We start from the raw sequence: 15,563 nt of genomic DNA on the forward strand, positions 1-15,563 counted from the left end.
AAGCAAATGCTCAGGGCTTGACAAATAATGCAATCTACTCGCACGTGGTGAGTAGACTGCAACCCAGAAGAGCTGGGTTCGGGCGATCTGCGCATGTGCAGATTGCGAGACAGCGCGGCTAACGAGCGGGGCTCGTCACGGTTTGGTGAGCCCTGCAAATGCTTATCAGAGAGTCGACAAAATCGTCAACTACTCACTTCCCCCCACTGCTGCTTCTATGAGACAGAGGGAGCAAGCAGGGGGAACCTGGGCTCCATGCTGCACTGGCCCTTTGAAATATCACAGCGACATTTCAAAGGGGGAGCATCGCATGGAGCCCGGGACTCCCCAGTTGACCCCCACGCTCCATGTGGAGCGCTATAGGAGTGAGGTATTTCAGTTGGGTGGGGGGAGGGGGGGTATTTTGTTTCTCACTTACAATCATAAGGCTGGAAGAGACCTCAGGATGTCATTGAGTCCAGCCCTCTCCCCAAAAAAGGACCAACTCCAACTAAATCAGCCCAGTCAGAACTTAAAAACCTCTAGAGATGGCGATTCCTCCACCTCCCTAGGTAACCTATTCCAGTACTTCACCACCCTCCTAGTAAAATAGTTTTTCCTAATATCCAACCTAGACCTCCCCCACTGTAACTTGAGACCATTGCTCCTTGTTCTGCCATCTGTTACCACTAAGAACAGCCTGTCCATCCTCTTTGGAACCTCCCTTCAGGAAGTTGAAGGCTGATATCAAATCCCCCCTCACTCTTCACTTCTTCCCACTAAATAAGCCCAAATCCCTCAGCTTCTCCTCATAGGTCCCCAACTGATTTTTATACAGGTCAGTGGCCTTCACCCAAAAAGGGTCCCCATTCCTGCCATGAACAGAGACAATGTTGAAACCTTTTCTGCTGAACATACTATTTTACATTATTTAAAAATGAAGCCTACCCAACAAGCCCTCAACAAGTCTGCAGTTGGGGCGCAGCCCCCATCTGGCTGCAACATCATAATACTCCTGCACTCCCACACACTAGGGATGTTAAATTTAGTTTAATCGACTAATCAACTAGTCAATAGATTTTCCATTGACTGGTTGATTATTCAGTAAGTGGGGAGCTGCAGCAGGGTTAGCTCCAGCCTGGGCTATAGCTCTGCTCTTTAAATGGATTAAGAGCCTGTTGGCCCAGGCATGAGTCAGGAATCAGCTGTCCCAGCTCACACTAAGTCCCGCCCTGCTACACTTTAGCCTTCTAAATGGATTAAGAGCCAATAGAGGCGTGTCTGGGACTAGATGCAAGCTGGGAATCCGCTGATTCCCACCTCACGCCTGGTCCCCACCACTTCCCCTGCTGGTGCTCTGATAAAGGCAGCAGGAGGGAAGGGGTGACTAGTCCCTCAACTATCCAATAAGCTTTTGCTTATTGCATAGTCAAGTAGTCACTTACATCCCTACCACACACATCAATCCTGAGCCCATCATACACCTGAACACCCTGCCCTGAACCACTCGTTCACCCACATCACTGGACTCCTGCACCCCACGTCACCACCCCTCTGCCATAAGAATGACAGAAGACAGCCTGAATATGTGCATGAAGCTGGATTTGACAGTTGTGATGGAAACTTCAAAGAAATGTGAGAGAAGATGCAGCAGCAAAAGTCCCATTAAATAAAGTCTGGGTACAATTTTTCATTTATACTATTATTAATCATTATGTCAATTATCAATAATATTAAGTTGTATATTTTCAGTCATGCAGATGGGCATTCTTACATGGCTCTTTGGTGACCACTTGTTCTGAATTTGGATGTAGTTTGGCTCTTTGGTTTGAAAAGGATGCAGACCCCTGCCCTAACTACTACTTGTCTCTGGCCACTGGCTTGGCTTTGTTTCTCTCAACACTCTCAATTAAATATATTAAACTTCTCATTTGTTCTGCACATCTACATATCCAGTCACACACACACACATAATAGATGTTAAGAAAACAATCAACACATACACTTCTTTCCATCATTTTCACCTTCAGAATAACTGTGCATTATCTCCTTTTTATTGCAAACTTTATGTTCTTTATATTTTTCAAACACTGACGAAATTCAAGGACCAAGTCAGTAGAAATTGGAAATAAAAATAGAAATTGCCATCTTATACCAAAATCACTGTAAACTAAAGATAAAACAGATCTGCTCCCTTTCAGATGAGAATCTATGTACCAGCTTCTTACAAACATATTCCTAACTTCTCAGACAAATTTCAACATCTTGTGTATTTAAGTCAATCTTTTGGTGAAGTTATGCAATTTGAATTGTTCAGTTGCGTGTGCCTCTCTTTATAATATGTATTTTAATCTAGTTAGTATGTCAAAAAGTTTATTGGCATCAATATATGCATTTCCTTTCATAATCATATACACTCTCAATGTACAGTACTCTGGCTCTCAGGTCCTTATTATTCAGTTATATAGGCCAAGTCTTCTTTTTCTTTTCATAATTCAAAGCCTGCAAGTCCCTTCATCACATTCTGATTGCAACCTTCTGTAACTTTTCAATCTCCAAGACATTCATATAATTTTGTGAGGAGAACTATACAACTTCTGCATTCCCCTTAAGCAGGTTTTGAAAATTTACGCATCACCCACTAGCAAGGGTAAAATGCATTGATGCAAGTCATAGTAGTTAATACCAGTGAGAGTTTCTTCATTATGGGGTACACCAGTCAATTATACTGATGTTACAATAACAGTGGGTCTGGTCCCAATGGAGACAATGCCTTAGATTCTGCTAAGCCTGACTGAATTCTCAAAAAAAAAAAAAAAGATTTCTTGTCCTGGGCAAGTGGATTGTAAGCCCTGCCTACAATTCAAGAATGTATCATGCTGACAACCAGGTTGATTGGATGGGCTTTTGTTTGTTTGTTTTCAAGTTGTAGAGAAAAAGGCTTACTGTTCATATTTCAACTACACAGCCTTTATTGGAATATCAAAAAAAGAAAGAATACTTGTAATAAAGCTTCCAAAAAAATGTTTGGACTTTCCATCACATTGACAGGGGGATGCAGTCTACCATACTAACAAGTTAAACCATCTTTAATAGAGAGAGATTTTGCATCTAAAATGGCAATGATTTACCATCAAAAATAAAAGGGACTGATTGACTCATTCCTAATTATCACATGCAACTACAGAATGATAAAAGGCAAAAATGAAATGTGTTATGCGTATGTTATTTAATTTTTTTTTAAAACAGCGAGCATTTTGTCTCTGACCCTAATTTATTTCCTGTTAAACAGGTATTGTTTCCACTCCCACCACGTCAATTCAATTCAAATAATTCTAAGTGAGAAAAAGAAAATTAAAATAAAGGTCAAAGATTAAGTTATATACTTTCAATATTTTGGAAACACATTTGCACACAATTCCAAATTGAGTCCTTTGTGCTAGAATAACTTCATGCACACTGTGCAAATAAAAAAATTAGGACAGTCAAGCAATTAAAAAATTAACGCTGCGGCGGCGTTTCAAAGGCGCAGCGCTGCACAAGCCCGGGATCAGCTGGGGCCCTCAGCTGACCCCGGGCTCAGTTCAGCTGCCCCTTTGAAACGCAATAACAGCATTTCAAAGCCACAGGAGCCCAAGATCAGTTGGAGTCCCCAAAAGGGGCAGCGCAGCATTAACGCCCACAATTAACACGTTAAAAAAAGTTAACGTGTTAATCCTGGGCTGAGTTAATCAGAGGTGTTAACGCACATCAATTGACAGTCCTAAAAAAAATGCTAATGTAGAGAGCTAGCATTGTATAAGCACCTAAAAACAGTCTTGATTTAGAGCATCTGCTGCTAGTCAAAAACTGAAAATTGTGGGATGGGAGAGCTAAGCTCAGTGTTGTTCTGATCCTTCAATCTCCAAGAAGCTCTACTGAAGTCACTGGGACTACTCACAATATGCTAAATTAAACAGGTACATACATTTTTGTAGGGTTGGGGCCCACATTTTCATGTTAGTGTTAGAACATTTCTATCAGATTTTTAGTTTCCTACATGAGGCTATAATTGATGCAGAAGTAATACATTTTGGAAGACTCAGAAAAATGCCAAATGTTATCAAAATGATGATAAAAATAAATTTAAAAACTACAGTTGATCTCTCAAATATTTAATATATACATCCTTTTCTAAGAAGCAAAGAGCCGTACAGCTCTTGGACTCCAATAAAAAGAGACCACCTAATCACACTAGAAAGGTGGGGCACTAACCATAAAAACCTGAAATTACATCCCTCGCTATTTCCATATTATGAAAAGCCACAGTTATTACTTGGAAAATATTTGGTAAAATTTATCTATACTTATTTATAGTGGTACTCATGGAATCATCACTGTGATCTTAGTTGGGGTAGATAACTGTTTTCACAAGATTTGCATATAGTAGAAGCCTTCTCATTGTAATTAACACCATTCTAACCCCAACTGCAACAAAGCTTAATCCATGCAAAATACAGTACACAAAATAAAAATGAAATTTAAAGCCAACGGGTCCTTTATAAAACCCAAGATCAAAAGTTCTGAAGGCTAGGAGCAAGCAAAACTGTAATCTTGAAAATTATCTTTACGACGTTCACCTGCCAATATATCACATTTCAGAGGTTTCTAATTTTTTTTTTCATAATGTGGCTACATAACAGAGCTTTTGTCATGGACCCCTCCCCGCCATTTGCAAGCATACAAGCAACCATCCTCTCCACTCATTCTCACATAACTTCACTGTTACACATACTGCAATTTGTTCACATGGAAATATATTAGGAATGTGTTTGTAGCTGTCTTTAATGCAATTTAACAGCTGGAAACAGGAATGTGATCCAGTGCACTATGACGAGACAGATATTCAGAGACTACAGCCTGGAAACCATAGATTTATCATCACTAGATTATATTAATATTGTAAGATTTAGGGACCAATCATACAAATATTTACTGTCAAGTATAGTCCCGTTTAAGTAAGTAGCACTCTCAGTTGTAAGAGTACTTTGGGACATGGTCATTTCTGTGCATATGAAATGTTATGCACTTTAATGAAGCTGTCAAAATAACTGCAGTTGGCATCTTGACTTCTTTCAGTGAAACATTTCACTAGTCAATGTTGTGTGATGTTACACAATATACTAAGATGTAGTGATTGTCTCAAAAAATTCTGGAAAAAAAGGAAACAAAAAAATGGAAACTTTGGTTTCCCTTTCCCTGGACACCAGCCACAGGTTCTCATTGGAAAAAAACACCACCCCACTCACAACCTGACACAGTATTTCCAACCTACTAATGCTAAGGCAAGCAGACTTCAAACTTCTAATTGCTTGGTGCAATTTCAGAGAGTCCTGAAGTAAAAAATTCTCAACTGAAACAAAACAAAAATCATAAAGGTAAAAAAATAAGTCATACCCAACTACTTGAGCAAAGCTGGGGGAGTAGGAAGCACCAGATGGAATTTCATTAATCTACTGGTCTTTTTCAGATTGGCCTGGCAAATGTTAGTCAGAAATTTAAAAACATGTTTTGCAGCAAAAAAATAAAATATTCTAAGTGACTACAGAATGGAAGATACAATTATTTGTAAATAACTATGTACATGTAGTCATGCACCAACTCTACGCAGAAAGCGTTCAGACAAGTTAAAACAAAAGGAAAAACTATGTAGCACTTTAATGACTAACAAGTTGGTTTAATATGTCACGAGCTTTCGTGGGCCAGACTCACTTCCTCAGATCATATTCTGGAAGAGAACTGGCATTACCATATATACCATGGTCATGCCAATTCTCTTCCAGAATATGATCTGAGAAAGTGGGTCTGGCCCACGAAAGCTCATCATGTATTAAACTATCTTGTTAGTCTTTAAAGTGCTACATGTTTTTTTTCTTTTGTTTTAGCAAGACCAGACTAACACAGCTACCTCTCTATTATTATTCAGACAAGCTGTAATTATAATTAACATCACCAAAAAGAAAGAAATCAATTACGTTTCCAAAGATAAATGCAATTAACATATTTCCAGCACAAAGGCTCCCTACACTGTAAACTTCTTTCAGAGTAACTGGAAAAGTAAATGATTCTCTGTGTTGACATGAGAATTTCTGACACAGAGAAGAGTGCACTGACTTGTCATGAAGTGATTGTCCTAGCAAACAATCCAACAGAACACTCTTTTAACCCATCCTTTAAAAAAAAAAATTCTCCAGACAATCCTCTCTGTAGTACCTTTCCCCTTTTCTGGCAGTCCAAGAGACATATAACTTTTTCAGATATAAACATTAAATGCCTGCTGTTTTGTCAACTCCCCACATTTCACTGTTTTTTTTCTTCCTGGGCCTGGAGCAGCTGGGAAGCCTGGGGCTGGATTTGAATTCTTTGCAGTAACTACTGCCCAGCAAAGAGAAATCATTGTAAAGGAGACCTACTTTTGGGGATTTATATCTTTATCTGTTTCAAACACCAAGCTTTGAAGATGTAACAAAAGCTATAGCACGCTGTTACACAGTCTTTTCCGCGACAATTAAAGTAACAAGATGTAACCCTCCAAGTGACAGCCAATACCCCAGTTTGTATGGACCCAGGGCACTTGGGGTGTACGCAACTAATAGGAACACCACAGAGAGAGAAAGAGCTAGAGGGAGAGATCCCCCAGCCCTTTTACAATCACACCTACAAGAGACTCGTTTGCTCGTTACAAAATAGTAACAAAGAGCTCAGGCCCCAAAACACACGTCTGCGACTGTATCTCGCTAAAGGGTAAATCTCAGCTCCCCAGCTGGGTTACAAAGAAGCCATGTTCAGTTAGCAACTCCTTTCACACAGACACACGCTCCCTGCCCCCAGGGCCGGGCCGGGCAGCCCAGCAGCGCTTTAAACTTCACTGTCAGGAAAACTAGATCGCTGCACCCAGGAGCAGCAGCGCCTCTGGCCCAAACTCCCCGCGCTTCTTCCTTCTCTGGATCTCGCACCCACCAACTCTCGCCCTCGGGGAGGGGGGCTGCGGAGGCCGGGCCCCTCCAGCCCGTGCCCACGTCTCTCCCCAGCCGAGCAGCCTGCACTTTTCCCCTTTCATCCCCTCCCTCCCCCTTTCCAGGAAGCGCCATATTGATCCCAGGCGCCCTCTTCCTGCGCCGTCCCCCGCTCGCTGCCCCGGGCGCGCACCCTCACCTTGGCGATCGCCTTCTTGTACCTGGTCACCGCTTGCTGGATGAGGCTGAAAACTTTCATGTTGCCGTCCCCGCAGGGCACGACCACCCGGGTCCGCCCGAAGCACACGGTGACTTTCATCCTGCCCCGGCCGCCCGGCTGCCTGCGGCCCCCACACGCTCCCCGCCCGCGCTCGGCCCCCAGCTCCGGGCGCGCCTGGCTCTGCGCCCCGGGCCAGCCGCCAGCCCCGGGCAGGAGCCCGCGCCGAGGGAAGGCGGCAGCTGCTGCAGCGGACCGGCCGAGTCCCGGGCTGCGGGCTTCCCGCTCACATGCTCGGCCGCCGCCGGGGCGGTGCCAGCGCTCGCTGCTGCCTCTGGCCACCTGTTCCGCGTCTCCTCCTGCGCGCAGCGCGGCGGCGGCGGCTGCTCACGCCCGGGCGGCGGGGGAAGGGCCGCGCTGTCTCCCCGCTATGGCCGCGCAGGGCATTGCCGCTCGCTCTGCCTCTGGGCCCCGGCCCTCCCCCAGCCCAGCCAGCGGGTGTGGGGCTGCGCCTCCTGCCACATGCCCAGGGGCGGAGGGAGGGTGGTGGGGCCGAGCCCGGGAAGGAGGCCCAGGGGAAGGGAGGGGGCCCATGTGCTGCTGTTTACACTGCGCTCGCCTATGGGCTCTGAAGGAAGCAGAGCGGACGGCCCCGCAGCCGTGTCGGGGACCCTGCGTAGCCCAGACCTCCCAGCCCGCCCCGGGGAAGGGGTACTGCTGCCCCCGGCCATCGGGAGAGAGGAAGCCCAGCCTAGCGGTAAAGGGGCCCACTTTGATCGCCCATCCTTGCCCTTGGCGGGGGAAGGTTGTAAACCCCCCACCGCCCGCAGGCGCCCCTAGCATTTTCCAAAGGGTGCTTTAAAATGTCCAGGGCTTCTTTTGTCCAGGTAGGGGCGTGCTGCCCCACGCTACTGGCCTCTGCCCAGGGCCTGGCTCCTGGAGGCACCTGAGTGTAGCAGAATCTCACTCTTTAATTTTACACAATTTCCCAGCCCTTGTCCTTGAAAGAAAAGCTGGGACACCTGACCTGAGTGTATCTGGCTACTTCCTGCATCTCTGTGGGTGTTATCTGCTGGCAGGGGCATTGGCAACTCTCTGCAGAGGACTTGGACTATACCAGGAGGAAACAAGTGCAGCAGGCTGGTAAGCAGAAAGAATAATGCACAGGAGCATCTACTTACTGCAAAGCCACACAAACACTGGATCAGTGTGGGCAGACTCCTACTGATTTTAATGGGTGTCCACTACCTTGGATCCTAGAGGTGTGGGGATGGAAAGAACCAGTGATAGAAATTCTCTTTTTCTGGCCCCAGGGGTCTTTTCTGGATTCTACATCCCCACAAATTCCCCCCTTGTGGCTCATCAACCATACTTTTCTGTTGACTGAGCAGAGTCTTCCAGCACCCTAAGGCTGTTCTCAATCATGGTGACTGAGAAATAGAGGATCCTGAACCCCAAGGAACTTAGTTGGTTAGAAACATATCCCCTTTTACAGCTGTACATGGAGAAATGAACCAGTCTCCTACCTGGTGTTTTCACAGTGTCACCATACACACTTTGCTGCCTCAAATCTAGATGTTCTTCAAAAGGATAGCCTTGATCATTTTATTCTTGTTAGCTGAGCAGAGTCAATGCAGTATGACAAGTAAACTGGAGTATATCCTAGCGTTTATAACATCAGTAGAATTGCAGTTACAGCCCCACTGAATTGAATGGGTGTTATAAATGTCACTGGTAGCAGAATTAGAAGAAAATGAACTTGCACATTTGTCAGTAATTGTTCTACTTCGCTTGCAGAATCTTTATACTGGATGGTGGCGCATAAGACAGAAAGCATCCAAATTGATTTGCTGAATGAGGGCTAAATTTTCAGGACAGGCAATCAGAAAAAACACACATTTGTTTTACTTAAACATGGAACCACACAGTGCTTTTAAAAAACAGTAAAATTATACTTTATGTCTACAAAGAACAAACAGGATCTTGGTTTTAAGATGTTTTCTGGAGGTTTCACATAGTAACATGATGCGAAACTCAGTTAATCTCAGAAGACAGTATGGTTTAGTCATCTCTTCCAAGACTGGGGACTATAGTTCTAGTAAGTTTAGATATCCCAAACCTTATACAGACAACAGAGTTATATGTGATTAAGTAGTGCACAATCAGAACTCTTGAGATGTGCAATATTGAAAGGACTCTGTTAGTTATTCTACAGACATCTAGGGTGTAATCCTGACCCATTGAAGTCAATGGGAATTTCATCATTTACTTCAATGGAACCAGGATTTCATCCCTATGCATTAGGAAACTATGCGCAGTTCTACTTAACTGGGTTTAGATTAAAGAGGAGTGAAGAAAGAGGAGTTACTTGCAATCTTTTGTACTACTATTCACAAAGATTCATTGCTTAAAATTAACCTCGGTGTAATTAGACTCTTCTGCTTTGAGAGGAGAGGGAAACAAGCCAGAACTTATTTGATTGTAACCACATATTAAAAAGAATTTGTCACCAAAAATTTTCCATAAAATGTAGGTGACCTGATAGTGATTATTAAGTCTCTTACCTTAGTGCAGTGATGGCCTTAGGACTGCATGTGGCCCATCAGGGTTGTGTATGTGTCCTGCAAAACATTTTTTTTTTACCATTACCCATGCACAGGGTTGTCAGATTTTGCTGGGTTCCATCCACATCATTTTTTCCTGCCAGTTTTACTAAAGTAACATTACTAAAATGACATATAAAGCAAGGGCACATGAAGTGAGGTGCCCACTGACTGTACACAACATTAACAGTGAGAGTCATGCACTCTCTATATCCAATCAAAGCACTGCTATGGTTCATTTGGGACACTGCAAATTCTAGTATCAGAGGGGTAGCTGTGTTAGTCTGAATCTGCAAAAGCGGTGAGGACTCCTGTAGCACCTTATAGACTAACTGAAGTGTAGGAGCATAAGCTTTTGTGGGCAAAGACCCACTTTATCAGATGCATATAGTGGAAATTTCCAGAGTCAGGTATAAATATGCAGGCCAGAATCAGGCAGGTGATTGGATCCATATCGTCATCTCCAGCCTGATTCTGGCCTGCATATTTATACCTGCCTCTGGAAATTTCCACTACATGCATCTGACGAAGTGGGTCTTTGCCCACGAAAGCTTTTGCAAATTCTAGGCATGCAAGTGCAGTGAGCAAAACTACCCTGTTTCCAGGAGGGTAGCTTGCTTACAACATTCTTGCAGCCCACTCAGATAAAAGAGGGCCATTTATGTGGCCCACTTGCTAGCCTAGATTGACCATCTCTGTCCTAGTGTCTAGGAGCCCTAGTCTTGGATCAAGAAGCCATTGTGGGAAGAGCTGTACAAACTCAGAACCAGAAGCTAATCCCTTCCCCAAGCAGTTTGATATAGACAAATATGGGAGTATAAGGAACGAGACAATATTGGTCTGCTTGGTAGGGAGTGATTCCTGCTAAAGGTGGCTCAGGGATGGTGTTGGGACTGCTGTCTCTCTTGCGCTGCCCAAGAAGTCCCATCACCATGTGTTCAGTGGCCCTTCGGAGGGCTAGGAGGAGAAGACAAGAGGCGGGGATGGGGGCAGGAGAGTTGGGTGGAGAGGGGAGCAAGGAGCTCACTGGTGACCCACTCCATGCACAGTCATGCGCTTCATGACAGAGGTCATGGAGGAAGACATGGCCTCATACTGGTGCATCAGCTGCTTCTGGTCAACCCGGCTTGCCTCACAGTTGGCAGTCTGCTCCCAGCACTCCTCATTGAACCCCCATATGAGGGACTGGAGGCAGGCTATCTGGTCCTGCAGCAGGTCTTCCCTGGTGCACTTTTTGCAGTGGATCCCACAGAGCTGAGAAGATGGTGTGGGAGGTGGTGGATGTGCCACACTCACAGCTGGCCCAGCTGTGAAGAAAAGTTACAGGAGCACTCATCCCAGGAGACACTGTGCATGAAGCCTAGCCCTAAACTCTGAGCTGACACTGAAGGTCTCAGTTCAGACTATGGCAATTTGTTTTGAGCAAGGCCATCTGTTTCCTACACAGTGGGCACTTTCCTGCAGGGGCGTCCTGCAGCCATCCCAGTGGAGCATTGCTACAGCCATGGCCCAGGAGCCTGTGGTCAGGAAGGGGGATGGGGCAGCTTGGCTTCCTTCCATTTCCTGCACACACCAGGTCCAGCACTTTGTGGACTTAGGTGCTTTTGAAATTTGTACCTTAAGTGACATAGAAACCAAATCCTACTTTCAAAAGGGACTTAGAGACTCCGGAGCCAAGTCTCACCCACTGGGGACTTAATATGTTAAGTATAACACCTAACGTTTAGGCTGCCTGGATTGCAAGCCCTTTGGAGCAGTGTTTTTATTCTGTGTATGGATAACACCTACCACAATGGAGTCCTGGTCCAAGACTAGGGCTCCTAAGCACTATGGTAATAAAGAACAGTGGAATCCATGGCCCTGCATGTGGTACCCAGGCAGCCAGTACAATGCTATCATAATGCATAGGAAGAATTAGGCACCTGCGAATGGAATTCACAAAAGCCAGCACACTGAGCACAGAGCCACCTAAGCAGGAAATGCTGAGGATAAGGAAAACCACCTTCCCCCACACAGCCAATGGTGTTAAGTGCCTAGCTCTGGGCTGCAGAGAGGTGCCTCCCTCCAGTTGGGATTCACAGGCATGAACACCCTCTGGAAGTAGGTGTCTAAGTTAGTCAGCCCTTTTTCATGAAAAACCTGTTGAAGCTGTTCTGCTTTGTAGGCACTTTCTAAATATTCCTTGAATTAAACTAAAGAGAGAGAGAGAGAGATGCTATGTCCCACTGGGAAACCCAGACTGCAGTTTCTTCTCTAATAAATATTATACAAAGGGGAGCAGCTTCAATAGCAGAGATTGAGAAAGACCCAGCTCGGTACCCTAGAGCCCAGCACTGAAGTCACTCACTTGGGAGCAGTATCAAGTCTCTGTGCCACGTCAGACAGAATGGGGATCCAGATCTGATCCATCAAGCCTTTCAATCAGGCTGGGCGCACCACCAAGGCTCAGAGCTCCCTGCTCCTTCTGCCTATCTGCACTGGGAAAGAGAGGGAAGATGATACAGAGGCAGCAGCAAGGAATGGCAGGGTGCTCCTCGGTAGTGGGGCCGGAGTGCACTGGCTGCCAACCCTGCCCCCGGGTACTATAGAGTAGTTGACTAACCAATAAGAATTCACGAGGTTACTTGACTCTTCAATTAACCGATATTTAACATCCCTAGTCTATACTGCAGTTTTATAGTCCTGGAGCCAAGCCCCATCAACCTGAGTCAAAGTGAGCTACACTCAGACACAGTGCCATGGGATTTTGAATCAGAGAGTAGATGTGCCCAGAGCCACTTAGGTGCTTTCTAAAATATTATGCTTAGGCCCCAGTTCTGCTAACTTGTCCATTTGCTTAAGTTTATGCTCTTAGAGTAGTCCCACTGATTTTAGTGAGACTGCTCAGTGCATTAATAAAGCACCTGCACAAGTCTTTGCAGGTTTGTAGTCTAAAACAGGAATGTCCAAGAACTCATGTACCGTGTATGTAGATATAGATTTGCAAGAGATGTGTCATTTTTGTTTTCTTGAGAAATGGACACAAAACAATATAATGTCAAATGGCTTAGAGACCACTTCCTGTTACTTATTACAGTTAATAAAACATTGCCTAATCCCAAGGAACATATAACTAATAGTATGATAGTAAACAGTATTTAGGAACGGTTCATCAATGGGTAAAGTTACTTGTATATGTATACAAAACATATATATAACTTCAAATTCAGGAATGATATATGCACAGAAATAAAATATATACATTCAGCAGAATATAACTTTTTGAATAATGTGTTACATGAAGTATTTTGCATAAAGCATGTTCAAGTTGTGTCTTACTCAGAAGCATATTTCAATAAAGAACATTGAGTGCAACATCACAGTATGTGTATTCCACCTCACAAATTATGTACAGGTTTTATACAACTATTAGGTTGTATCTCTCTGCTGGTACTAATCTGAACTGCCAGGGATTCTAGTTAAACTTCTGGTTCCATTCATTTCTTTCTTGGATTAAAAAATGAAAGGATATATTGTGACGTTCATCAATGAACTCTCTGGCTCATTAAAGAGCAGCATTGGTAGGATATGAAAGGGATTCCATCAAGGTCTTCACCGGTTGAAATTTGGTGGCTACAACATGGGGCCTCACAGACTGGAAGAAAGAGAATGGGGGCTTTCGGGGTTTCATAGGAATATGAAGAATTACATATACAAATGTATTATCAGAAAACCTACACCCATGTTACAAGTTTATTTAGATGCATTAGCTTGGCCATTTTCACTCCTTTTATACCACCACTGCTGCATGAATATTTGCTCCAAGGCAAAATTCTGAAATGCCTGCAAAATTAATTTTCTATATTATAAACATAAAAGTAGCTAAAGAGAAAGAATAAACAAAGTATGGGTTTACTAGAACTCCTTGTCAGAAGTGTGACTAGGACATGCACAGCTACCTTGAATGATGCCACAGCACAACTGTTGAATTACTTCCATACACTCGGAAAAGCTATGGAAGCACACCATAGCCATCTTTCAGAGTTGCTGATCATCTACAACTCCCACTGAGGAGGAATAGTGGATGCTCACACTACCATCAAAACAGTTTTGGGGCCAAATCAGAAGAAAAGATTAACTAAGAACTAATGAAAAGAGGGAAAGGAGACACCCAACTTCATTCTTTTCTTCATCTTATTTTTCTTTATATCCTTTCTTCTGTAATTTTTTCTCTCATCCTCTCTTCTTCCTCCTCCCCTTTCCATCTTTAATTGTCCTTATCACACCTTTTCCCATTTCTCCTTCCATCTTCTACCTCCTTTTCTGCTCTCCTTCATCTTGTCTTCCTTAAATGTATTTGCAGCTGCTGAAATGCAGTAAAGAGAAGAATGAAGTGAAATAGGAGACTCCCTGTGCTGAGCTAAGCTCTGTGACAACTTGTCATATATGGTAAATACGTCTTCATTTTACAGAGCACAAAGACTTTGACAATAAACAGAACAAGCTACAGTTACCACAATGCAAGTGCAGTGTTTTATCATACAGTAGAACCTCAGAGTTACGAATACCAGAGTTATGGACTCACTGGTAAACTGCCCCCTTCATCTGGAACCAGAAGTATGCAATCAGGCAGCCAAAACAATTTTTAAAAAGGGCAAATACTGTATAATGCAGTACTGTGTTAAATGTAAACTGCTAAAAATAAAGGGAAACTTTAAAGATTTGACCAAGGTAAGGAAACTATATTTTTGCTTGTTTCATTAAGATGGTAAAAAAACAGCATTTAACTTCTGCATAGTAAATTTGCAAAGCTGTAAGTCAATGTTCCATTGTAAACTTTTGAACAACCACAGATTTTGTTCAGAGTTGCAAACATTTTCTTTTCTTATGATGTTTGTAACTGAGGTTCTAGTATATATCAATCTGTGCTAATTCTTAAACTCTGAATTGGCTTAAAATCAGGTTATACTTGGTGAAATTTAAGTGCAGTATCTCAGTACATGTGTGCATCATTTCAGTTTCATGAAGGTGTATGTTTCAAGAGAAGCAGTGTGAATGCAATCAAAATGTAAGATCTTTTCTCCCTTTGTTTTTCTAAGTTTCTGACATGAACTTTTGTAATGAACAAAATCAGTACACTTGTCTGTGGAATAGAATACAGTACACACAACTATGGACCTAATGCTCACTGCCAAAAAGAGAGTCTTCACTCAGGTTTTAATTTGTTTCACATGGAGTAAATGAGAGTCTAACATAGCAGGCACTTCAGGCAGAGTTAACAGTTTGGGAACAGATCACACAGTTGATACCTCCTGAATTGTAACGACTGTCATTTTAAAATGGGAAAATTTATTGACATGGTATAGGAACAAATTCTTCCCTTAGATACACAAACACACTTCCGAATTCCCACTGTTTTCAGCAGGGGCTCTATATGCCTCTCTGAGGACAGAATTTGGCCTAGATTTAATAATACACATTGAGGCAGATGTGTCTGCTTTATAGTAACCCCTCAAGGGCCAAAGTGTGGTACTGCAGGCACTTCTTACCTCAATCCATGGGCTGTAGCTATTAGCTTGGCTTCAGACTATACCAGCTACTCAATAACAAACACAAACCTCAGCACTCTGTTCCTTTAAATACAGACACAAAACAACACTCAAAGTCAAATGCTTTTATGCAGTGCATGAGTGCAGGGCCTGTGTTTTAGACTATTGAAGAGGTGGAAACAGTCTATCCCACTCTCACACTGCTCTGCCCTGAGATGTAGACAACCATTTTTAATTGTCC

The 15,563-nt window shown here is 43.4% G+C and overlaps 1 protein-coding gene across 11 annotated transcripts in view; it reads right to left on the reverse strand.

Annotated features, from left to right (window-relative positions):
* The window catches only part of PARD3 (par-3 family cell polarity regulator), a 677,664-nt gene extending 669,969 nt beyond the window's left edge, over window positions 1-7,695 (reverse strand). For 4 of the 11 annotated variants that reach the window (XM_075922683.1, XM_075922685.1, XM_075922682.1 and 1 more), the window contains exon 1: window positions 7,174-7,694. In XM_075922683.1, the coding sequence (XP_075778798.1) occupies window positions 7,174-7,293 (120 nt within the window). In that variant the 5' untranslated portion in view covers window positions 7,294-7,694. Of the gene's footprint in view, window positions 1-7,173 lie in introns of all 11 variants that reach the window. The other 7 variants (XM_075922684.1, XM_075922679.1, XM_075922677.1 and 4 more) reach the window with 3 other exon arrangements.
* Window positions 7,696-15,563: the final 7,868 nt, after the last annotated feature.

This window comes from Pelodiscus sinensis, chromosome 2 (assembly GCF_049634645.1).
Source record: "Pelodiscus sinensis isolate JC-2024 chromosome 2, ASM4963464v1, whole genome shotgun sequence".
Taxonomy (NCBI): domain Eukaryota; kingdom Metazoa; phylum Chordata; order Testudines; family Trionychidae; genus Pelodiscus; species Pelodiscus sinensis.